Source organism: Heteronotia binoei, chromosome 6 (assembly GCF_032191835.1).
Source record: "Heteronotia binoei isolate CCM8104 ecotype False Entrance Well chromosome 6, APGP_CSIRO_Hbin_v1, whole genome shotgun sequence".
Lineage (NCBI taxonomy): Eukaryota > Metazoa > Chordata > Lepidosauria > Squamata > Gekkonidae > Heteronotia > Heteronotia binoei.
The window spans coordinates 150,551,970-150,575,623 of NC_083228.1; the positions used below are offsets into that span (position 1 = coordinate 150,551,970).

The window sequence follows — 23,654 nt, forward strand, 5'->3', positions numbered from 1 at the left end:
TCAAGTTTTGTCAAAGTGACTGGTTTTTATTGGTTTCTATTTTCTTTGTTTTTCATACAGTTGCTTTCTGGTTATGTGTTTTTTGTCTCCCTTCCACCCTGTGCCGAAGGGGACAGACAAAGGCATCCCTCTTTCCTTCCGGGCTTGTAGAACAAAATAGGAGTCAAGTTGCACCTTTAAGACCAACTTAGTTTTATTCAGAACGTCAGCTTCCGTGTGCTCTCTAAGCACACTTCATCAGACGAGGAATCCGGTACAGTGAGCAAAGCCACACATAGCTGGTAGTCAGTGGCTTAGCATGCAAACTGGTACAAATTTAAGATTCAATGACAGTATAGTAAAATTGTCTGGTAGGGAGTGGTTTAGAATGCAAAATGGTTCAAATTTAAGATTCAGTGACAGAATAGTAAAATTAACAAATTGAGCAAACCTTTGATCTGAGTATCATGGCTATGCAAAAGCAATAAAACAGTAATATGTCAAAATGTAAGAATGTCTATATTGTATTAAGCCTGGGTCAAAAGGAAGGTATTTATATATCAGAAGATTTCCCATCCAACTAATTTACCTTTTAACATGTAACATACATATAGTTTGCCATAGGAGAAAATTAGTGGGAGATGGGATAAACAGCCAGTATCCCTGCTTGAGTGTGTCAGTACAGCTAAAAGAGAAATGCATGGGCTTGTGTTTTGGGTTTCCTGGTTCCGGAGGCAGCCTTGCATGATGCGCCTGGTCAGGGAGGGATACAATGTGCACACGAGTCTCTCCTCCTAGCGGCAATGTGAAAGGGAGGTGTGCATCAGGAGCCAGAATAAGACCACGTACTAGTTACTGAGCTGTGCTCCCAATTCCCAAAGACTTTCCTTTGTAGGCTTCTCCTGTGCTCCAGCCCTCAGATGCTTCTCCATCCCTCCGGCTTGTTGTTCCTGCCTCCTGGCTTCCCTCGTCTCTTCCACTGGACTTGCGCGAGCACGGCTTCTGGCACGTTCCAACTGCAGCAACCTCTCAACTACCGGGATGGGGCCCGTGTCCAGCCTTGTGATGGGAAACACAGCGAGGACTTGTATGAGCCGGCCACTGGTAATTCTCTCTGTGGTTAGGGTGATGGGAAACACAGCGAGGACTTGTATGAGCCGGCCACTGGTAATTCTCTCTGTGGTTAGGGTGATGGGAAACACAGCGAGGACTTGTATGAGCCGGCCACTGGTAATTCTTTCTGTGGTTAGGGTGATGGGAAACACAGCGAGGACTTGTATGAGCCGGCCACTGGTAATTCTCTCTGTGGTTAGGGTGATGGGAAACACAGCGAGGACTTGTATGAGCCGGCCACTGGTAATTCTTTCTGTGGTTAGGGTGATGGGAAACACAGCGAGGACTTGTATGAGCCGGCCACTGGTAATTCTCTCTGTGGTTAGGGGGATGGGAAACACAGCGAGGACTTGTATGAGCCGGCCACTGGTAATTCTCTCTGTGGTTAGGGTGATGTCCTGGGGAGATGCAGTTGTGGGGGACGGGGGACAAGGGACAGATCTGTGACAGCTGATTGAAGGCAGCAGCAGCAACAACAGGCAGCTGAGGAATCCACTGCAGGACAGAATGGTGTATTCATTTGGTAGCAATCCCATGTCGACAAGGCAATAATTGGATCCACCGGAGTGCTTCCATAAAAATTTGCACCCACTTAGTGCAGCTTCCACGCCCCCCTCCCCACACTTTTAGCTATGGGGAAAGAAACATCATTTTAAAAGTGTTCAGTGACCCTATTTGGTCCAAGACATCAGGATGGGAGAAGCTCCTGCCTTCTCACATGCCATGTTCCAGTCCCAATTTTGTAGTATATGTGCTGCTGAGGTGAGCACTGTTTCAGTCCCAAGGTGGCCGGGAGGGGCAGTTACTTGCCCCATTTTGGAGCTTCACATGCACAGACTCCTGAGCCAAATCAGCCCCCCTCCCTCAGCATTAAAACAACATTCCTCACAGCCCCTGTACAGCTGCCGAGGGTCCAGACCGGCCTTGTTAAAAACATTCCATATGTTTGGCCCTACGGAGCTCTTAAAAGCATGTAGGTAATGCTGGGTAAACCCTCAGAAACAAAAGGAAATGCCATGTTGGATCAGGCCAATGGCCCATCCAGTCCAACACTCTGTGTCACACAGTGGCCAAAAAACCCCAAGTGCCATCAAGAGGTCCACCAGTGGGGCTAGAAGCCCTTCCACTGGGCCCCCCCAAGCACAAGAATACAGAGCATTACTGCCCCAGACAGAGAGTTCCAACAATAAGTTGTGGCTAATAGCCACTGATGGACCTCTGCTCCATATGCTTATCGATTCCCCTCTTGAAGCTGTCTATGCTTGTAGCCACCGCCACCACCTCCTGTGGCAGTGAATTCCACATGTTAATCACCCTTTGGGTGAAGAAGTACTTTCTTTTATCAGTTCTAACCCGACTGCTTAGCAATTTCGTTGAATGCCCACGAGTTCTTGTATTGTGAGAAAGTGAGAAAAGTACTTCTTTCTCTACTTTCTCCATCCCATGCATAATCTTGTAAACTTCTATCATGTCACCCCGCAGTCAACGTTTCTCCAAGCTAAGGAGCCTCAAGCGTTTTAACCTTTCTTCATAGGGAAAGTGTTCCAACTAGGGATGTGCAAAAAAAAAAAATTCGGAATTACACGGATTCGGAAGTATACGGGGAAAAAACATTCGGATTCCCCATATACTACTGAATACCGTATTCGGAATAGCCGCATATACGGTAATGCGCGGCTATTTCCGAATATACGGCCCTATTATACCCTGTGGGCCATTGAAATCAATGGCAAATAGGGTATAATTGAAGCCGCCTGGAGGGGAGGGGGTTTGAGGGAGAGCCCCCAAATTTGCAGGGGACCTGCAGGGAACTCTCCCCTCCAACCCCCCCAAGTCCCAAAAAGATTGGGCCAGGGGATCCCATTCCAGGGGCACCCAAAGAGGGTGCCCCTATTCCATCATTATACCCTATGGGCCATTGAAATCAATGGCAACATAGGGCATAATTAGAGGCTACTGGGGGGCAGGGGGTTTGAGGGAGAGCCCCCAAATTTTCAGGGGACCTGCAGGGGACTCTCCCCTCCAACCCCCCCAAGTCCCAAAAAGATTGGGCCAGGGGGTCCCTGTCTTTGGGCTCCCCAAAAGGCCCATTGCTAACAATGATGGGGAAAGCCCAATTAGCCACTTCCTCACTGTAATTGTCGTGGGAAAAGTGGCTCTGGGGAGCAGGGGGTTTTGAGGAGAGCCCCCCAAACTGCTGTGCAGCTTCAGGGCACTGTCCCACACAAAACCCACAAGGCCAAAAAAAATTGGACCAAGGGGTCCAATTCCTGGGGCACCCAAAGCCAAACCTAACCACATCAGAGAATCTCTATAGGACCCAAATGCACTACATCCCTCTATCTACTCTATGAACCCTGCAGGCCTGGAAGCAATATAAACCCAGTTGCCAACGTCACTGCCACACAAAACACAATCTGCTCAAGGTCTGCTCTGCAGACCTGGCTGCAGCAAACCCAGATGCCAGCTCTCCAGCCCTGCCCCAAACAACACGGGGAGAGCTGGCCAACCACAACAAACCTGCTGGTTCTGGGTCTCTCACCCAGGTTCCAGCTTCCCTGCCACAGAACACACAATCTACAGATGCCAGCTCTCCAGCCCTGCCCCAAACAACACGGGGAGAGCTGGCCAACCACAACAAACCTGCTGGTCTCTCACCCAGGTGCCAGCTTCCCTGCCACAGAACACACAATGTACTCTATAAAAACAAGAAAGTGACCCAGCCCACACACACCCTCGCCAACCCCCACACCAACCAGAGGTAATTAAAAAAAACCAAAACAAAACCAGCAGAATCACAAAAGGCCAAGTGTTAAAAAAGTGGCCTTTTCACCAACAAGAAAGCTCAGGCCAAATCAGTCAACAACAACACCCCCCCCCCAATAACCTAAAGAGAAAAGTAACACAGCAGCACCACAACACAGCAGCAACAAATCAAACACTGAAACAGTAAAAAACTCAACTTTTAACAATACAGGAACTTTTCCCGCCCCCCCCCCCAAACCCCCCCCCCCAAGAAATCCAAGCCACCCAAATCAGGAGAAGTAAAAGGACACTGCACTTTTAAAAGTCCTCTCACTAAATTAAGATATGGGCAAATTAGCAGCAGGCAGCAGCAGGCTGAAGCCAAGGGCCAGCCACCAGCAGCAGCACAATCTCTCTCACACACACCAAGCCACACACCAACACAGCAATGGAGGAGTCCAGCAGGAAGACTCCTTAAGCAAGAGATCAAAATAACAACAATGTAGCTGATGGCTGGGCCATCAGCTACACAAAAGCCCTGCAAAGCATGCATTTGCAATGCATTTTGCAAATGCATGCTTTGGATTGGCTGCTGGGGCTCCTCTTCCCCCTCCCCCCCTCCCTAATCCCAGGGAGGCTATAGAAGAGGCGGGAAGAGGCCACTAAAGGCGGGAAAGCAGCTCCTTTGAGGCTGCAGAAGCCATTCCCGCCTTTTGCTTTGACAGCTTTGACAGCCGTATACTTCCGAATAGCTATTTGGAAGCATACGGCGAGCCGTATTCGGCTGCCGCATAATAGGCTGCAATGGGAATCGGCTACAGCTGATTCCGAATACAGCTGAATCAGTGGTGATTCGGCTGTATATACGGCTCGGCCGAACCGAATGCACATCCCTAGTTCCAACCCTTTAATCATTCTAGTTGCCCTTTTCTGCACTTTTTCCAATTACTTAATACATAGAACAGATTAAGAAAACTGTGTTAATAGATTGCAGCATTCTGTTTTTCTTGTGGTTCTGTCTAATCTGTCCCACCACATAATGTTAGCTGCATGCTTAGCCCTTAGCTGTGCCAGGTTCTCTTTCCTTCCTCTCTCTGGGTGATTTTTGTAAGAGAACATTCAGAGATTGCAGGAATAAATGCACTGGTAACTATTGCATTTTGTATGATGCAACCGTGAAACTCCAGTGACCCCACAAACAGTTAATGCTCTCGTATAGGTGTCCATTGCAATACAGATGCATGTCAGTCACTAGAATATGAATTAAATTTTTCTTCCTCAGGCCGCGTTATTGGCAAGTGCCTCTTCTCTGGAGAGAAGGAGGTGGATCTGGCTGTTCAGAATGCACAAGCTGCATTTAAAATATGGAGCCAGAAATCAGGCATGGAACGGAGCAGCACGCTCTTGAAGGCTGCCAGGATCATCCAGGTATGTAGTCAAAGAGCAGCATGGACTGGCCCAGTTTTCTTGTGGAATCCATGAGGCTGTCACTCTTTGCCCAATGTGGCCTCAGTCTGCTAGCTGTATCGTATTTGCACTTGCCACCAACCCCTCCCAAGACTTGAATCCGCTGGGGTGCACAGAGAATGCCAAGGGGAGAAGATTCTGTGTTTTATGTTGCATGGGACTTTGCAGAAGCAGAACCTACCAGAGGGACATGTGCTGCCCTCTCCAAAACTCCTTGCAAAGGGAGGTAAGACACCTCTCCTTCCTTGAGTCTTCTGGCAAGCAGGAAGTGCACAGAACGAACCCATGAGAGCATCGCAACTTTCACTTTCACTTCATGTCACACAGCTTTGTAGAAGTAGCAGCAAATCTTAGCCCCTTTCTACTTCCCCATGTCTGGTCCAAAGTGACACTGCTGAAGAACAAAGAAAGAAAGGGGATCTTCATCTGTGGAAGAGGTGGTTGCCGGGGCTAGGGGGATGGAGGTTGCCACAGTCAACATTGTCTTTAGACTCACTCTTTCAGCAGACAACCACATATCTTCCCTGAATGCCCTGGGATCGTCCTTCCTTCCTCGGTTGGGTCTCATACAGCCCAGAAGCCATGGGTGGTGATAACTTTGCGAATAATTTGGATACCCAAGCAGGCTTCTGGGATTTCTGCTTTTATTGTCTGCCAGCTTTGTCTACAGTGCAGAAATAGCTGCAATGGAAGTCCTGTCCTAGGAGAAACACTTGTCAGGGATGCTCTAGGCTGATCCTGCACTGAGCAGGGGTTTCACGACCCCGGCAGTTCAGTGATCACAAACAGTCCATTTCAGGAATGGCTATTTATTGATACATGACAACCCAAGGCAGGACAGACTTTGTGAAAACTGGCTTGGCGACCTTTTGTCCTCCTTTAGCCCTAGCTAAAACCGCTACATTTTCAAAGAAAAGCAGGAAGCAGCAGTCCCTCCCCTCAAAGCCTTTCTCAAGCCCCTTTGCACGTAATCGGCAAGAGTGACCTTGGTAACTCTTGAGACCAGGCAAAAGGAATGTGGTAACTGTTACATAGAGATAGGAGCAAGGCAAAGCAGAGATGCAGGGAAATGGAAGTACTTCAGAGAACAGGGGGAAAAAATGCCAAGAGTCATCTTGACAAGGGGGTTGGACAGATCTTTGAGGCACTCCACTTGTTACTCCTCTCCAAGCAGATGAGGGACCATTCACAAGCACTTGAATCAGTCACAGTTCTTGAAAGAGCTGCTTTCTTAAGAGCAGTTTTTGAAAGAGCTCTCTCAGCCCCACATACCTCACAGAGTGTCTGTTGTAGGGAGGGGAAGGGAAATAAGATTGTAAGCTGCTCTTAGACTCCAAGTGAAGGATGGGATATAAATCCAGTCTCCTTCTCCTCTTCTTCTTCATTGCAAAGTTACTTTACTTACTTTACTTTATTCGATTTATATCCCGCCCTACCCCACCGAGGTGGGCTCAGGGCGGCTTACAACAATAAAAGCTAACAAAGGTGGATTTAAATACAATTAAAATTATACAATAAAATACATAAAAGCCTAAAAATACATAAAACTCACATCGATATACACTATGCTACTATTCCTTAAATCAGTCCTTCAAATTTCCAATATTCAGTAATCTGATGTTTAAGATTTAATATTCAGGCATTCTGCTCACAGTTAATTATATGCCAACCGGAAGAGGGTTGTTTTACAGGCCCTGCGGAACTGTTCAAGGTTCCGCAGGGCCCTCACCTCCTCCGGGAGCTGATTCCACCAACAGGGAGCTGCAATCGAGAAGGCCCTGTCCCTGGTCGCTTTCAGACGGGCCTCCTTTGGCCCAGGGATTATAAGGAGGTTCTGAGACCCCGACCTCAGCACTCTCTGGGGGAATGGGAAATTTCAATTACCCAGACATCTGTGGGAAGTCCAACTCAGCTAAAAATAAAAAGTCAAATTCCTGGCTTTTCTTGATGACAATTTCCTTTTCCAGAAAGTGAATAAGGAAACAAGGGGATCTGCTATCTTGGACTTGACTCTCACCAACAAGGAAGAATTGGTTGCTGAGGTAGTGGGCATCCTGGGCAGTAGTGACCGTGTGATTTTGGAATTTATAGTATTAGGGAAGGGAAAAGCTGTATGTAGAAAACAATAAATGGAGTGACGGTTTGAACTATTTGTGAAAAACACCTGACACCAGGCAATATAATGTAATAACAATTGAGTTCCACTCTGTGTATCTCAGCCCAAGTCCGTATGAAGACCCCAGGTATTGATTACTTTGTTTCAATTGTTTTCAATCTTCCACAGTAGTGTGGGCTCTAACAAAAATATGATACATAATTATGTATTAATTTCATACAACTACATACAAAATAATAATTAATACAAATCATTTCCTTAATTATTTCTCACAGGCTGACCTTTAATCAAATTAATCCGGATGTCAAATTAATTTCAATTTTACTTCTGATTTTCTGTCTACAATGAAATAAATATTATTTTAATAAATGAATTTAATGGCTTTTTAATTCTAACGTAAACATGATTTTATAGATACTTGCAATCAAGCAATGTGTGAACTTCCTGAAAAAGTTCTTCCCAATCTCCTAATTTTCTGTTTCTAGTAAAAAAAATGTGTATATCATCATTACAATGTTTTTATAATATGCATAGTAATAAATAATAAAATGAACAGTTACATAAATTCATTAAGTTACCTTGTCCAGTATTATGAGCAATGGAATCAAGCCAGCATATCACCTCAGACATCTTAACACAATATCAGAAAGGCTTACCTAAATACTCATTTAGTTAATAGCACTACAGTTCACTTAAAGTCGCAATGCCTTTTACAGCAAGGAGGTGAAATCAGTGCCAGAGTTTCTGATCTGTGGATGTGGGAGGACTCTCTTCGTAACGATGCCTGCTGTACATTAATTCTATTATATTTTTGCTGTTTTACCGTTTCTAAAATTATGAATTTACAATCCTCTGTTGTGTGTTTCATTTCATTAAAGTGTTGAACCTGGATTGTTTCAGCAACAATACTATGCATATTATAAAATACATACCACAAGTTAGGAAAGGCACAAACAGGCATAAGAAAAGGCCTGCATGGTTAACAAACAAAGTAATGGAAGCTGTGAAAGGTAAGAAGGACTCCTTTAAGCGGAGGAAAACCAGTCCAAGTGAGATTAGTAAAAGGGAACACAGGCTGTGGCAAATCAAATGCAAGACTGTGATCAGGCAGGCGAAAAGGGACTATGAGGAGCATATTGCAAAAAACATAAAGACCAACAATAAAAATTTCTTCAAATATGTTAGAAGTAGGAAACCAGCCAGGGAGGCAGTGGGGCCCTTGGATGACCATGGGGTAAAAGGATTACTGAAGGAGGATAGGGAAATGGCTGAGAAGCTGAATGAATCTTTTGCCTCCGTCTTCACTGAGGAAGATGAGAACTTTTTGCCCGCCACAGAACCACTAATTTTGGAAGGGCTGTTGAAAGACCTGAGTCAGATTGAGGTGACAAAAGAGGAGGTCCTACAACTGATAGACAAATTAAAAACTAATACGTCACCAGGTCTGGATGGCATACATCTGAGAGTTCTAAAAGAACTCAAAGTTGAACTTGTGGATCTTCTAACAAAAATCTGTAATCTGAGGCCTCGTCAGCTGCCCACGGAGCCTGGCTGCTTGATCCATGGGGCCAAAGGAACAGCGGTGTTCAAGTGATATGTTTATTGGTCCATCTTATTCCTATCCCACCTTTCTTCCCACTGGGGGCCCAAGCAACTTACGTTGTCCTCCTTTTTATCCTCACAACAACAACCCTGTGAGGTAGGCTAGGCTGAGAGGGCGTGCAGCTGTCCCATGGCATAGTGTGGGGATTCATCCCTGGGGCTCTCAGATCCAGGTCCAACATTCTAACCGTGCTGACTCTTGGGATATAGAATCATAGAGTTGGAAGGGACCTCCAGGGTCATCTAGTTCAACCCCCTGCACAATGCAGGAAACACACAAATCCCTCCCCCTATTGGCAGTCAATACAACTGTATTGGGAAGGCAGGCCTTTTGGTTGCTGGATGAGGGAATGCCACTCTACATGATGTGCCTAGGGTACCCTTCCCCCCTTTCTTTTTGTTTGCACATTGGAGGGCAGCTGTTCTGGAACAGAGATGGCTGCAGCTGAGAATAAGGGAACCTGAAAATCTTACGTACATGTTCTGAACCTTGTTGGTCTCCTGTGAATGTATTGTAAAGTTTGGGTTCCAGTGATAAATAAGCCTCCAAACTGAAGAAAGACGGATTGAAACGTCTTGATATCTAGAACAGACGTCTTTGGAAGGGCTTCTTTTAGTTCCATGAACTAAATATTAGAATATTGTCACTCCTTTGTGATTGGAAAGACTGCTTTTGAACTGTTAAATTTTTTTGCTACATGCTCTTTTCTGTTTGAAGTTCTATGTGCAAGTTTTGTCAGAACACCATTGACCTTTACATTACACTGTCTTGTTTAAAATTTATGGTGTCTCTTAGCGTTTTTTTTATTTGCAGAGAATAAGAGAAAGGCATAAATCTGTGTCTCTCAGTATGACAATCCACAAGTTTGTCTGGGAAGAGTTTTCTTGCGGTGCATAAGTTGAGCAAAGTAACTCCAGGATTATTGGAACTGATTCCGACAGTTGCTAATGTATTCCGAACTACAGCAGTTAGGAAATAACTCTGTGTGTGTGTGTTGGAATTCCAGGAGCAGAGGGAAGAAATTGCTACCATGGAAACAATCAATAATGGGAAGCCCATCTTTGAAGCCCGGATGGATGTTGACACCTCTTGGCAGTGTCTGCAGTATTATGCTGGCTTAGCTGGCTCTATCGCAGGTGAGAGACTGAGGTTTGTTTGCCCCCAGCTAGTTCCAGAAGAAATCGCTCTAGCTGGCTGCTCAACACCCTTTAAACAGTGTGGCTCCCATCTGTGCAGCAGGTGCCCAGAAGCCAGCTCTCTGCTTGGCTTGTAACTCTAATGGAGCCCACAGTCACCTTGGTGCTGCTGCTGCCCCCTTTTTCTTTTCCAAATCATTATTGGCTGCAGAAACACTCTGTAGTGGACTGGCCTGTAGCCTAGCAGCAGGCTCCTATGCTGTTTTATTTGAACCTGTGTGCACTTCAAACTTGGTTTTCAGCAGTGGGTCACACAGAATTGTGATTTACAGTTGGTAAAAGGATGACACAGGAGATGAAATGTAAAATGTGGTTTGGATCCTGTTACCGTTAGGTGGATCTGTAACTGGTTGACGGATCGCACCCAAAGAGTGCTTGTGAATGGTTCCTCATCCTCTTGGATGAGGAGTGCCTCAAGGATCTGTCAAGGATCTCAAGTGGAGTGCCTCAAGGATCTGTCCTGGGCCCTGTTTTGTTCAACATCTTTATCAGTGATTTGGATGAAAGAATAGAGGGAATGCTTATTAAATTTGCAGATGATATGAAATTGGGAGGGGTTGCAAACACAGTAGAAGACAGAAACAGGATACAGGATGACCTTGACAGGCTGGAAAACTGGGCTAAAACCAATAAAATGAATTTTAACAGGGATAAATGTAAAGTTCTGCATTTAGGTAGGAAAAATCCAATGGATGGTTATAGGATGGGGGAGACTTGTCTTAGCAGTAGTCTGTGCAAAAAGGATCTAGGAGTCTTAGTGGATCATATGCTGAACATGAGTCAACAGTGTGATGCGGTGGCTAAAAAGGCAAATGCAATTTTGGGCTGTATCAACAGAAGTCTAGTGTCCAGATCACGTGAAGTGATGGTATCGCTTTACTCTGCTCTGGTAAGACCTCACCTGGAGTTTTGGGCACCACATTTTAAGAAGGATCTAGACAAGCTGGAAGGGGTCCAGAGGAGGGCGACAAAGATGGTGAGGGGTCTGGAGACCAAGTCCTATGAGGAAAGGTTGAAGGAGCTGGGGATGTTTAGCCTGGAGAGGAGGTTGCTGAGAGGTGATATCACCATCTGCAAGGACTTGAAGGGCTGTCATCTAGAGGATGGTGTGGAATTGTTTTCTGTGGCCCCAAAAGGTCAGACCAGAACCAAAGGGTTGAAATTAAATCAAAAGAATTTCTGGCTCAACATTAGGAAGAACTTCCTGACCGTTAGAGCAGTTCTTCAGTGGAACAGGCTTCCTCCCCGGGAGGTGGTGGGCTCTCCTTCCTTGGAGGTTTTGAAACAGAGTCTGGATGCCCACCTGACAGCAATGAGGATCCTGTGAATTTAGGGGGAGGTATTTGTGAGTTTAGAGCGGTTCCTCAGTGGAACAGGCTTCCTCCTCGGGAGGTGGTGGGCTCTCCTTCCTTGGAGGTTTGTCTACAGAGGCTAGATGGCCATCTGACAGCCATGAAGATCCTGTGAATTTAGGGGGAGGTGTTTGTGAGTTTAGAGTGGTTCCTCAGTGGAACAGGCTTCCTCCCCGGGAGGTGGTGTGCTCTCCTTCCTTGGAGGTTTTGAAACAGAGTCTGGATGCCCATCTGACAGCAATGAGGATCCTGTGAATTTAGGGAGAGGTGTTTGTGAGTTTCCTGCATTGTGCAGGGGGCTGGACTAGATGACCCTGGAGGTCCCTTCCAACTCTAGGATTCTATGACTGTTAAGAGCGGTTCCTCAGTGGAACAGGGTTCCTCCTCGGGAGGTGGTGGGCTCTCCTTCCTTGGAGGTTTTTCAACAGAGGCTAAATGGCCATCTGACAGCAATGAAGACCCTGTGGATTTAGGGGGAGGGGTTTGTGAGTTTCCTGCATTGTGCAGGGGGCTGGACTAGATGACCCTGGAGGTCCCTTCCAACTCTAGGATTCTATGACTCTTCATCCCTGCCCAGCCCACAGATTGGCAGCCTTGGGAAATGGAGCCTTTTGCCACCCCGCTCAGGTGCAGAGCCTCATGTAGCCCAGGCTTCCCTGGCAGGTGGAAGCGCCTCGGAGGCCAGCAGGCCTCCACTTCCTTCCCCTGTGGGGCTTGCCTGCACTGACCAGTGTGCCGGCTGGGCTCTGGCTGCCTGGGATCCCTGGCAGAGGGTGGGCAGTCCGGCCACTCCTGCTCCTCTTGCTTTCTCGTCCTTGCCCAGGTCAGCACACCCAGCTGCCCGGAGGGTCCTTCGCTTACACCAGAAGAGAACCGCTGGGCGTGTGTGTGGGGATCGGTGCCTGGAACTACCCTTTCCAGATCGCCTGTTGGAAATCAGCCCCCGCCTTGGCTTGTGGTAAAGAATGGGTTCTGCCGTCGAGGGGGGGGGGGGAGGCCGGAGTCAGGCTACAGGGCAGAGGTAGTGCCTGAGGAGGCTGCGATGGGCAGGCAACAGCCCTCTGCTCTCTTGGGCACCAAGGCAGAGGGAGGAGACACAGCAAATCCAGCCATCACTTAGAAGGTGGGATAAATTTGATTTACAAGCTGGCCACGAATGGGCCACGTCATGCACTGGCTGGGTTCTGGGGCAGAGAGGGGGCTTCTTGCCTTCACCCAGTCAGCTGGGAGGATGAGACTCGCCTCTGTCTGCTGGCCCGGATTCCCTAGGGAACGCCATGGTCTTCAAGCCGTCTCCGTGCACCCCCATCTCTGCCGTGATGCTGTCCGAGATCTACAGCCAGGCGGGCGTCCCCAGAGGGCTCTTCAGCGTGGTGCAGGGGGGGGCTGCCACTGGCCAGTTCCTGTGCCAGCACCCCAGTGTGGCCAAGGTCTCTTTCACTGGCAGCGTCTCCACAGGCATCAAGGTAAAAAGGCTGCGGGGGGGGGGGGGAAGCCCACCTGTCTGGCTGCCTGTGGCTGGTGTCCCTTGTCTCCTGCTGTGGCCAGCTCAGGAGTGCCACCGCACAGGGAACCTTCCCCAGCACACATCTCTGTCTTCTCTGCTGCTTCTCCCGGCTAGTTGGATCTGAGAGGGAAGCAGACCGAGAGGGGGTGGGGGGGATGCAAGTGCCTAGCCAGCTTGTCCACACAGCAGGCTTGGGTCAGGGGACTGGCCTCTCCTCCCTTCCTTCGCCTCTGCTCTGCCTGTCTTGCCAAGGCTTCGGGCAGGTTGCAGAATTCAGAAGAAGGCAGCACCTAGTAGAGCAGCACAATCCCTGATCAGGCGACCTGAGCACCTGAAGCAGGTCTCAGAAGATGGCTGCAGAAGTCAGGCAGGCCCAGAAAGGAGCAGGTGGCTCTTTGGGCATGCTGGCCCCAAGCTGGGAGAGAGGGCCAATGCTGGCAGCACTGTGAATAATGTCTGCCAACAGACTGGGAGCCAGCGTAGACAGCCTGGTAGAACTGGAGGAAGAGAAAGAAGAAGACGAAGAGACTGGCTTTATACCCTGCCCTTACAGTCTCCTTTCCCTTCCCCTCCCTGTGGGGAGGTGGGGCTGAGAGAGCTCTTGCAAGAACAGCTCTGAAATAAGAGTCTGTGGCTCTTAACCGCTACACCCAGCTGGCTCTCAGGGATGACCCAACCGACTGGCTGCAGCACTCTGCACCAGTTATGTTTCCAAGCGCTTTTCAAGGTCAGCCCCAGAAAGAATGCATTGCAGCAATGTAACAAAGGGGAGCAGGTGGGAGGGAGCTGCGAGAGGTCCTGCAGCTTTGCAGGCGGAGGGTGCCATGGCTGTCCCCTTCCATCGGTCACTTGAAAGAATGGACAGTGCTGGCATAATAAACTGGCTCATCATTCTCACGGAACTGGTTTTATTTCCTCCCACCCCCTAGATTATGGAGATGGCATCCCATGGGGTCAAGCCCGTGACTCTGGAGTTAGGGGGCAAGTCACCCCTCCTCGTCTTCTCTGACTGTGTCCTGGAGAATGCGGTGAAAGGAGCCCTCATGGCCAATTTCCTCAGCCAAGGCGAGGTAGGCTGCTGCAGGAGCAGAGGAGGCAGAGAGAGGGACTGGGGGTAGGGCCTCCTCAGGACAGCGGATCCTGCGGGGCACGGCAGCCAGCCCCCCCTCCCCCAGCGCTAGAAGAAGTTGGGAAAGGCTGCAGTGCTCTCCAGTTCTCTTTTCTTAGGGAACAAAACCTTTCTAGGCTTTGATGACATTTCTGGTGGCCTGATGTTGTGAGCCTCTGAACGGACTGGGGGCTGCTACTGGGAGCCCCCGTGGTTACTCTGCTTGCTCCTGAAAGCACTCGTGGCTGCTCGTTTCCTCACAGAACTCTGAGAAACGGGTTGAAATCATGGCATGGCCTCGTGTGTGTTGGAGTAGCAGGAGTTCCCTGGAGGAATTTTTTGGCTGCCACAGCTGTATCTCTTCTTTGGCACCACTAGGAGGCGAGCTGTGCTTATTTTTGAGGCTGAGAGTGCGCGACTTGCCTAAGCTCACCCAGCTAGCTTCAAGGTTGGAAGTGGGGAATCGAACCTGCTTCTCTAGCGTCTGCTGTTCTTTGCCACTACATCAAACTGGCTCTGAGAAAACAAGAGGGATAGCTGTGCTAGTCTGTCTGCAGCAGTAGAAAAGAGCACCTTAAAGGTTAACACAATGTGTGGCAGGGTCTGAGAAAACAGACCAAGCTCACAATGTTTTGGAGCCCTGTTTGCTTGTGCTCAGAGGCTAAACGGGAAGGCCAAGAGCAGTGACCCAGTGAGTGAGGGGTGGGTCATGTTGGTGCTTCCAGAGCTGGTGAGGAGGGGCAACTGGTGGGCTTGCTCTGAGATCGTCATCTGTGCTTCAGGTTTGCTCCAATGGAACACGGGTGTTCGTACAACGGGACATCCTGCATGCCTTTACCAAGGAAGTGGTGACACAGACCCAAAAAATAAAAATTGGAGATCCTCTGCTGAATGACACCAGGATGGGGGCGCTTATTAACCACCCCCACCTGAAGAGGGTGCTGAGTTTTGTTGCACAAGCCAAGGAGCAGGTAAGGTCACTGTTTAGATGCTGTTATTTATGAAATTTATTGGCCACGTTTTTCATCCTCTCTCCCCTTTGCCATGTGTTGATAAAACATAGAGCTTCTTTTGCAGGAAAAGCCCATCAGGGACTCATTTGCATATTAGGCCACACCCCTGACATCCCCATTGTTTCACACAGGGCTTCTTTTGCAGGAAAAGCCCATTGTGACTCATTTGCATATTAGGCCACACCCCTGACATCCCCATTGTTTCACACAGGGCTTCTTTTGCAGGAAAAGCCCAGCAGGAACTCATTTGCATATTAGGCCCTATCCCGTGATACCAAGCCAGCTTTTAACAAAAAAGCCCCAAAGAAAGAAAGAAAGAAAAGGCCTGATAAAGCACACGGGTGTCATCTGCTGGAATATTTTATTGGAAATAAATGCTAGCACACACCTTGGTTTGATACCCACGTAGCAATTCTCATGGATGTGATTCTAATCCGGAACCCCGCTGAGTCTGGAAGCCTTCGTGCCTGCAGGCACACACACACACACATGCTGCAAAGCTTGGTTCTTGTGCAATGAACAGGAAGGTGGGTCCTCCTGGATTAACGCTCCAGTGGGAATAGCCTTTTTGGACGACCAGGATTACACATGCAAGGCTGTGCTGATTTCCTTCTGCCGGGCAAGTTTCAGGGCAGATCTGTACTGTAGTTCCAGAATGGCAGTATAATTTTATGTAGCTACTATAGGTTCTTATCTAGAAATGTGCCTATTCCATTTGACTTATTCAGGCAGCTTTCCATGTAGATGTAGATCTGTGGGAGCTCCCTTCCCCATGCAGGCAGGGCCTGTGATTGGCAGCTGGGTCCTCAGAATCCTGCTGCACCTTTTTTAACCCTTCTGGAATCCTCCCACTTGTGGCTGACAGTTCTTAGGGGAACAAGATGAAGAGGGTGCCTTCTCCTCGCTCCTGCTCTCTTTCGTTCCCAGGGTGCGGAGGTGCTATGCGGAGGAGAAGCGTATGTACCAGATGACCCCAAGCTGAGCAGTGGCTTCTACATGTCTCCCTGTGTGTTAGGTATGGACACTATTGTGGAGCCTGACTCAAACGTGCCAAAACCCTTGGGGTGGCATTGGCGTCATGTGGGAAGGCTAGCTGCTCGACAGTGCACCAGCTGGACCTTTTCCAGCCCTGCAAAGGAGGGTGAAAACCAGTTTCCAGGGGAAGAAATGGAAGCCCTTCCCTTCCGCTGCCCAGCATTAGATCAACAACTTCAAACTGCAGCTGAAGGAGTGTACGTTTGAGTGCAGCCTAAGTAAAGAATTTCTGCATAGTGAAATAATGTGGCAAGGATCAGATTACTTCTTGTGCTGATGTCCGGAACTCTCATTTGTAGAATCCTTGAGCCTGCAAGTCAGAGTGTGAAGTCTGGTAACCAGTTTCTCCTGATCTGATTATCCCACTCTTTCCAGAGGGATGTCATAGCGCGTCTCCTTGTCTTTGCACATCCCCTCTGAGAAAAACCAATGAGCCCAAAGAACCCCCCAATGAACTTCATGGGACATAGTGAGCATTTGAACCCAAGTTTTCCTAGTTCTAGTCCAGGACTGTTACGGCAAGTCCAATCAGGCAAAGGTAACATTTAGGATTGGGCTGCTAGTTCACCCACTTCTCCTCTTCCTGGGGCAGCCAATTGTGACACGTAATCCTGTAGCTCAGATTCCCACCAGCTTCCTCAACTGCAGGAGAACCGTGGCTGGGAAGAGTGTCTTTCTCTTAAGTGTCTGAGAGCCAAATAATTGTTTCCCGTGTTGCTCTCAGGAAACTGTGAAGACAGCATGACCTGCGTGAAGGAGGAGATCTTTGGGCCTGTGATGTCAATCCTACCCTTCGATACGGAGGAGGAGGCCCTGGGAAGAGCCAACAGCACCTGTTTCGGCCTGGCAGGGGGCGTCTTCACCAGGTATTGCTGGGGTGCGTGTGGAGAAAGGAGTGGATGGGAAAGAAGAATGGGGCCCCACTAAGTTCTTGTTCCTCTGGAGTGGAGCATTCGTGAAGGCTGAGAGTCAGGAGAAAACAGGAGGGCAGCCCTGAACACAGAGAGCAGCATGCGCATCTCCCACTGCTTTTGCTCAGCCTCATCTGTTGGCACCTTGCCTAGCGCCAGCAGAATCTGGTGCACTCTGCCATTCATTCTAGGAAAGGCTGCAGGTGCTTCGTGCTGGGAAAGAGAAAGCTGTGCTTGACCCCCCCCCCCTTTGCTCCACAGGGATCTCCAGCGGGCTCACCGGGTGGTGGCTGGTCTCCAGGCGGGGACGTGCTTCATCAACAATTACAACGTCACTCCTGTCGAGCTGCCCTTTGGAGGATACAAGATGTCAGGTGACCCACCCCTGATCTCTTTGACTGTCAGGTTCAGAGGGGAGCCAGCCATGTTGGTCTGCACCAGTAGAACAGCTTGATTCAAGCCCAGGAGCACCTTAGAGCGACCAATGAGGCTTTTGGGGCTGGAGCTGCCTGTTGTACCTCAGCCTCATATAGAAACTGGCAAGGGAACAGAAGCGGTGGCTTATTCCTTACTGTATCTTGGCTGCTTTGGGAGCCAGTCTTGGGCTGAACAGTCTGGGGGGAAATATTCAGATAAGTAAAGAAAAGTGAGCCTAGTTAAAAGATGTGCTAGACAAAAGAGGAAGGATTTCACTGGAAGGGTTTGTGTTGTTTGGCGAGGCAGTCTGCACCAAAGAGGATCAAGGGCTAAAGAAGACAGGCTAAAGCGCTTGGGGCTGTTTAGCTTGGAGAAACGATGACTGAAGGGTGACATGACAGGGGTTTACAAGATTATAGAGAAAGAAGTACTTTTCTCCCTTTCTCACAATACAAGAACTCATGGGCACTCAATGAAATTGCTGAGCACTCGGGTTAGAACAGATAAAAGAAAGTACTTCTTCACCCAAAAAGTAATAAACACATAGACCAATGCAGGTGACAATGGCTACAAACAGATGGCTTCAAGAGGGGATTGGATAAACATAGAGCAGAGGACCATCAGTGGCTATTAGCCACAAGGTATAGATGGAACTTTCTGTCTGGGGCAGTGATGCTCTGTATTCTTGATGCTTGGTGCATGGGAGGGCAACAGTGGGAGGGCTTCTAGTGTCCTGCCCCACTGATGGACCTCCTGATGTAATCTGTAATCTTTCATTGAAATCTGCCTCCGTTCCTGAGGACTGGAAGGTAGCAAATGTCACCCCCATCTTTAAAAAAGGTTCCAGAGGAGATCCGGGAAATTACAGGCCAGTCAGTCTGACTTCAATACCGGGAAAATTGGTAGAAACCATTATCAAGGACAGAATGAGTAGGCACATTGATGAACACGGGTTATTGAGGAAGACTCAGCATGGGTTCTGCAAGGGAAGATCTTGCCTCACTAACCTGTTACATTTCTTTGAGGGGGTGAACAAACATGTGGACAAAGGAGACCCGATAGATGTTGTTTACCTTGACTTCCAGAAAGCTTTTGATAAAGTTCCTCATCAAAGGCTCCTTAGAAAGCTTGAGAGTCATGGAGTAAAAGGACAGGTCCTCTTGTGGATCAAAAACTGGCTGAGTAATAGGAAGCAGAGAGTGAGTATAAATGGGCAGTCTTCGCAGTGGAGGACGGTAAGCAGTGGGGTGCCGCAGGGCTCGGTACTGGGTCCCATGCTCTTTAACTTGTTCATAAATGATTTAGAGTTGGGAGTGAGCAGTGAAATGGCCAAGTTTGCGGATGACACTAAATTGTTCAGGGTAGTGAGAACCAGAGAGGATTGTGAGGAACTCCAAAGGGATCTGTTGAGGCTGGGTGAGTGGGCGTCAACGTGGCAGATGCGGTTCAATGTGGCCAAGTGCAAAGTAATGCACATTGGGGCCAAGAATCCCAGCTACAAATACAAGTTGATGGGGCGTGAACTGGCAGAGACTGACCAAGAGAGAGATCTTGGGGTCGTGGTAGATAACTCACTGAAAATGTCAAGACAGTGTGCGTTTGCAATAAAAAAGGCCAACGCCATGCTGGGAATTATTAGGAAGGGAATTGAAAACAAATCAGCCAGTATCATAATGCCCCTGTATAAATCGATGGTGCGGTCTCATTTGGAGTACTGTGTGCAGTTCTGGTCACCGCACCTCAGAAACGATATTATAGCATTGGAGAAAGTCCAGAGAAGGGCAACTAGAATGATTAAAGGGCTGGAGCACTTTCCCTATGAAGAAAGGTTGAAACGCTTGGGACTCTTTAGCTTGGAGAAACGTCGACTGCGGGGTGACATGATAGAGGTTTACAAGATAATGCATGGGATGGAGAAAGTAGAGAAAGAAGTACTTTTATCCCTTTCTCACAATACAAGAACTCGTGGGCATTCGATGAAATTGCTGAGCAGACAGGTTAAAACGGATAAAAGGAAGTACTTCTTAACATGTGGAATTCACTGCCACAGGAGGTGGTGGCGGCCACAAGTATAGCCACCTTCAAGAAGGGTTTGGATAAAGATATGGAGCACAGGTCCATCAGTGGCTATTAGCCACAGTGTATGTGTGTATATAAAATTTTTTGCCACTGTGTGACACAGAGTGTTGGACTTGATGGGCCGTTGGCCTGATCCAATATGGCTTCTCTTATGTTCTTATGATGGAACCTGGTTTTCAGGCCACTGTGTGGCACAGAGTGTTGGACTGGATGGGCCATTGACTGTATCCAACATGGCTTCGCTTATGTTCTTAAGGGTGCCACATAATAAGCGGATGGAACTGTTGAGGAAAATAGGCCAACAATGCATTAAATGTATTTGCATGGTTTTACAATTTTGATTGCTCTTCTGAAGAATTAGAAACTCCATCTTTCCCCTTCACGACACACAAGCTACATGGATTGGTGGATTAAATAGGGCTACCAGAGGCGCACAAGGAGAGTAAGCAGGCCACAGTGGGAGGGTGGTCACGGTGTCATTCAGGGGCACAGAGTTTAAGCTCACCCTGGGAACCTGGCTGTGCTCTGATTGCCCCGTGGTGTTAAAAGTCCTCTTGCCTTCCCAGAGCAGTTTTTCTACTTTTAAATAAAATGGGGTGGGGGGGAAGGGGATGTAAATAAATAAAATGCCAAATTACATTTAAATAGCCAAATGTACATACAGCTTTTTGCTTACAAAGAAGACCTCCCTGAAGCAGTTGGAGGAGAGGCTTTTTGGTTCAGAAGCAAGAGGATCTGCAGTGGTGGAAAGAGAAGGGGAAGCCAGGCCCCCCCCCCACTCCCTCCCTCCCTGAACATCTTGTGACTCTTGCTTTGAGGCACTTCTGAATACAGCCTCATCAAACGAATCAGGCCTTAATTAATGACATTGCTTTTTATTAAAGAAAATTAAAAGAAATAAAAAAATAAACTTTAATTGAAAAAGCACTCTAAAAACACTCCTACAGGTTCAGAAAATAAAGGTGGTAGCTTTAGAGAGACAAGGAGAGAACTTACTTTACACAGGACTATATTTACCTATTCCAGAACAGATTCGAGGAGAAAGGTGAGCAGAACTAATCAGCATTCCACTCAAAGAAGAAGTTGTACCCAGTTTTGTGTTGGAAGTGTAATTTTGTGGATGTCCAGATAACGCATACACACAGACACAGTCACAACAAGAGAGAGCCCAAGAAGAACCAGAGGGTGTATGGATATAGCTTTTGATTTATGGTGTGATTGTTCCTAGAACAATGCTGTGATGATGTGAATGAAACTGCATTTGAACCAGGGAAGCTGCAAAGCTTTTCCATTGTTTATGAATGCAAAGTAACGTTCATGTGAAAATGTCTATTGTGTTTGGTGACCTCTAATAGACATAACAAGAAAACTACTGCAAAGGGGTTATGGCATTAAAATGGTTTTAAGTGTAGGCTCACATAGGATGAACCAGGTAAGGGAAAGTCAGGCAAGGCAGAGGAATGAGTGAGTTGTGCTACCTTTTATGGAAATTCATCTTTGTCACTGATGGATTTAAAAGAGGGAAGAGAACCTTTGCACCTTTAGGATCACTTTTCCCAGACAAGCGTCCATGTGACTGTAGGACCTATTTTGATCCAGTTTGCAGACCAGCTAAAAGTCTAGAGGAGTGACCCTGTGAGATGTTAGAAAGAAGGTTGTCTGCATCACCTTGCCCAAGGCACCAGACTAGTCCTTTGAGGGAGTCCAGGCATGGCAAAGCCCAGTTCTGCTGCCATGGAGAAATGGTTGCTCCTGCCAGGCAGGCTCCCAGAGAGGGGGAAAGAGTCCCAGCAGGTGGGGCCCGCAGTGATCTCTTTCTCTCTTGCAGGGTTTGGCCGAGAGAATGGCCGAGCAGCGATTGCTTATTATTCTCAGCTGAAGACTGTCTACGTGGAGATGGGCAATGTGGAATCGGTGTTTTAGGGTCCTGGGCCCAGCCAGCTGTCTGCAGCAGTGCCCTGTGGCTTGGGGAGTGGCCTGGAAGATGTTGCTGCTGTGTTTCCTTCTCCCTCCTGCTTGGCATTCTGCTTTTTCCTTTAGAAGTGGCAAAAAAAGAAAGTGCTCCCCAGAAGGACAGACAGACAGACTTCAGCAGCAGCAAGGAGTAGCAAATTTCCCTATGGACTGCCCCTTCCCTATCTGCCTCATCTGGGAGCAGCAGGAGGAGAAAGCATCCGCAGAACGGACCATATGGACACCTGGCCATCTTGCTGCTAGTCTGCTGCTCACCTTCACGCCTCTCTTTCCTCACCTGTCAGCCCTAAGGCGGGGTTGCTGTTGCCTTTTCTATGCAGGCACTTTTGGGCACAGTTTTCAGAGTAAATAAAAGACCTGAACAATAAATGCTGGGATTGAGCAGCCCCAGGAGCTGCCTTAGTGGGAAACTCTGCCAGGGGAGGCAGAAAGGCATCACTGCCATTCCTGGGAGCCTTCAGGGAGCAGACCTGCACCCCCAGCTTTGGGCCTCTTGAAAGGGTACGGGCACCCTGGGCTACAGTGGGAGAAAGAGGCAGAGATTAAGAGCAGGAGATCCTCACACTCAGCACTGCTGGCCGCTCCTTCAGGGCAGAGGCAAGTCAGAGGGAGAGGCCTGACCCCCTTCTGTGGCTGCGCTCCCAGACCTCAGACTCCAAATTCCCTGGGGGGGGGGGCAACTAGGGACATTCTTGGCATCGCATTGAATTGTTTTATTTGCAGCTTTCAGGCCCCAGGAATCTTATTTCCTTGGCTAATATTTGGGGTAATGTCAACAGTGACCAAGAGGCTCCGCTCGCCCGGGAAGAGGAGGAGACACCCCCCCCCCCCACTGCAGGCCTGGCCCCTTCCCCCTCTCCCGCCCGGACGGGGGGCACTCAGGTCGTCTCTGGGCGACGGCAGCGCCCTTCCGGAGGCTGCCCGGGACGCAGAGGGGCCGGGCTGGGCCCCCGCCATGGGGCAGCGCACACGGAGCCTTCTGGCGCCGGAGGGAGGAGACACCGGGAGCCGCCGCTGCCTTCCAGGCAGGCAAACCAGGGCAGGGCGAGCCGCCCGCGCGAGTGCGCCTCTCACAGCCCGCCCCTGCCCGGCAACAGCAGCAGCGGCCGCCCGGCTCGCAGAGGCACCTCCTCTCTGCACAGAGGCCGGCCGGCGGGCGGGCAGCGAGAGAGCCGCAGCAGCGACGAGGCACCAGGCGGAGGCAGCCCAGACCATGGTGCGCAAGCACTACTGCCCGCCGCGCGCTCCTCGTTGCCGCACTCCGCCACGTGGCTGCCTGGCTGGCCGGGAGGGAGTGCGAGGAAGTCCGGCACAGGTGAGGGGGGGGGGGAGCAGGAGAAGGCCGCCGGGGGGAGCAGCCCCCCCCCGGGAACTGCTGGAGGAGAACTCGCGTGCCACGCCAAGATCGCAGGAGTCGCCGCCGGCGTGGTGACTCTCCCCAGCTGCTCTGCGAGAAAGATTGGGCTTCCAGTACTGTCCAGCCTGCCTGTGGGTTTCACACTTGAACTCAGATTGGAACGCAGGTTTCCCCAATCCTGGTCTCAGGGGACACCACTGTTACCTTCAGCACACCTTTGGCAAGAGTTGCCACAAATCCCAGCAGGAATCATTTGCATATTAGGCCACACCCTCTGAGATGAAGCTGCGCCCCTGCTCCAAAAAGCCCCGGTTCTCAGAGTTCTTTGCTCTTGCTCTGAGGATCCCATCGTGTCTTCAGTAGCTGTGAGTGGAATGGTGGCATCCGGGAGGTTGCTAAAGCTTTCCAGAGAGTCCTTCAGTTTTGTAAGTAGTCCAGCCAGTCTTTCTGTTCCGTGATTTCACACAAGGGTGGAAATTGTCCTCCTCATTTCATTCGCTGAGGCAGGCCTCCCCACTTTGGCTCTCTGGCCAGTAGGAGTAGCAACGGGAGGTGGAAGGGGGCAGAGCCGTGGTAGTGGGGAGAGGCTCTGGAATGGGGCTCAAAGGAGTCTTGCCTTGGAGGATTATCTGTTTCCTGCGACCCATTTGTCTGGAAAGGGAAATGTTACCGCTGGTGCTTT

The 23,654-nt window shown here is 49.1% G+C and overlaps 1 protein-coding gene across 2 annotated transcripts; it reads left to right on the forward strand.

The window, feature by feature from the left end:
• The first annotated feature begins 942 nt into the window (after window positions 1–942).
• On the forward strand, window positions 943–21,590 carry LOC132573461 (4-trimethylaminobutyraldehyde dehydrogenase-like). 2 transcript variants are annotated; one of them, XM_060240951.1, is made up of 11 exons: window positions 943–1,083; window positions 5,120–5,265; window positions 10,030–10,159; window positions 12,395–12,529; window positions 12,841–13,037; window positions 14,008–14,148; window positions 14,969–15,157; window positions 16,127–16,214; window positions 16,959–17,100; window positions 17,407–17,519; window positions 21,470–21,590. In XM_060240951.1, the coding sequence occupies exons 2-11, from the start codon at window positions 5,221–5,223 to the stop codon at window positions 21,562–21,564; spliced, it is 1,275 nt and encodes a 424-aa protein (XP_060096934.1). In that variant the 5' UTR covers window positions 943–1,083; window positions 5,120–5,220; the 3' UTR covers window positions 21,565–21,590. The 2 variants fall into 2 exon arrangements, with proteins under 2 accessions (XP_060096934.1, XP_060096933.1); XM_060240950.1 differs by lacking the exon at window positions 10,030–10,159 and having other exon boundaries at window positions 959–1,083.
• The last annotated feature ends 2,064 nt before the right edge of the window (window positions 21,591–23,654 follow it).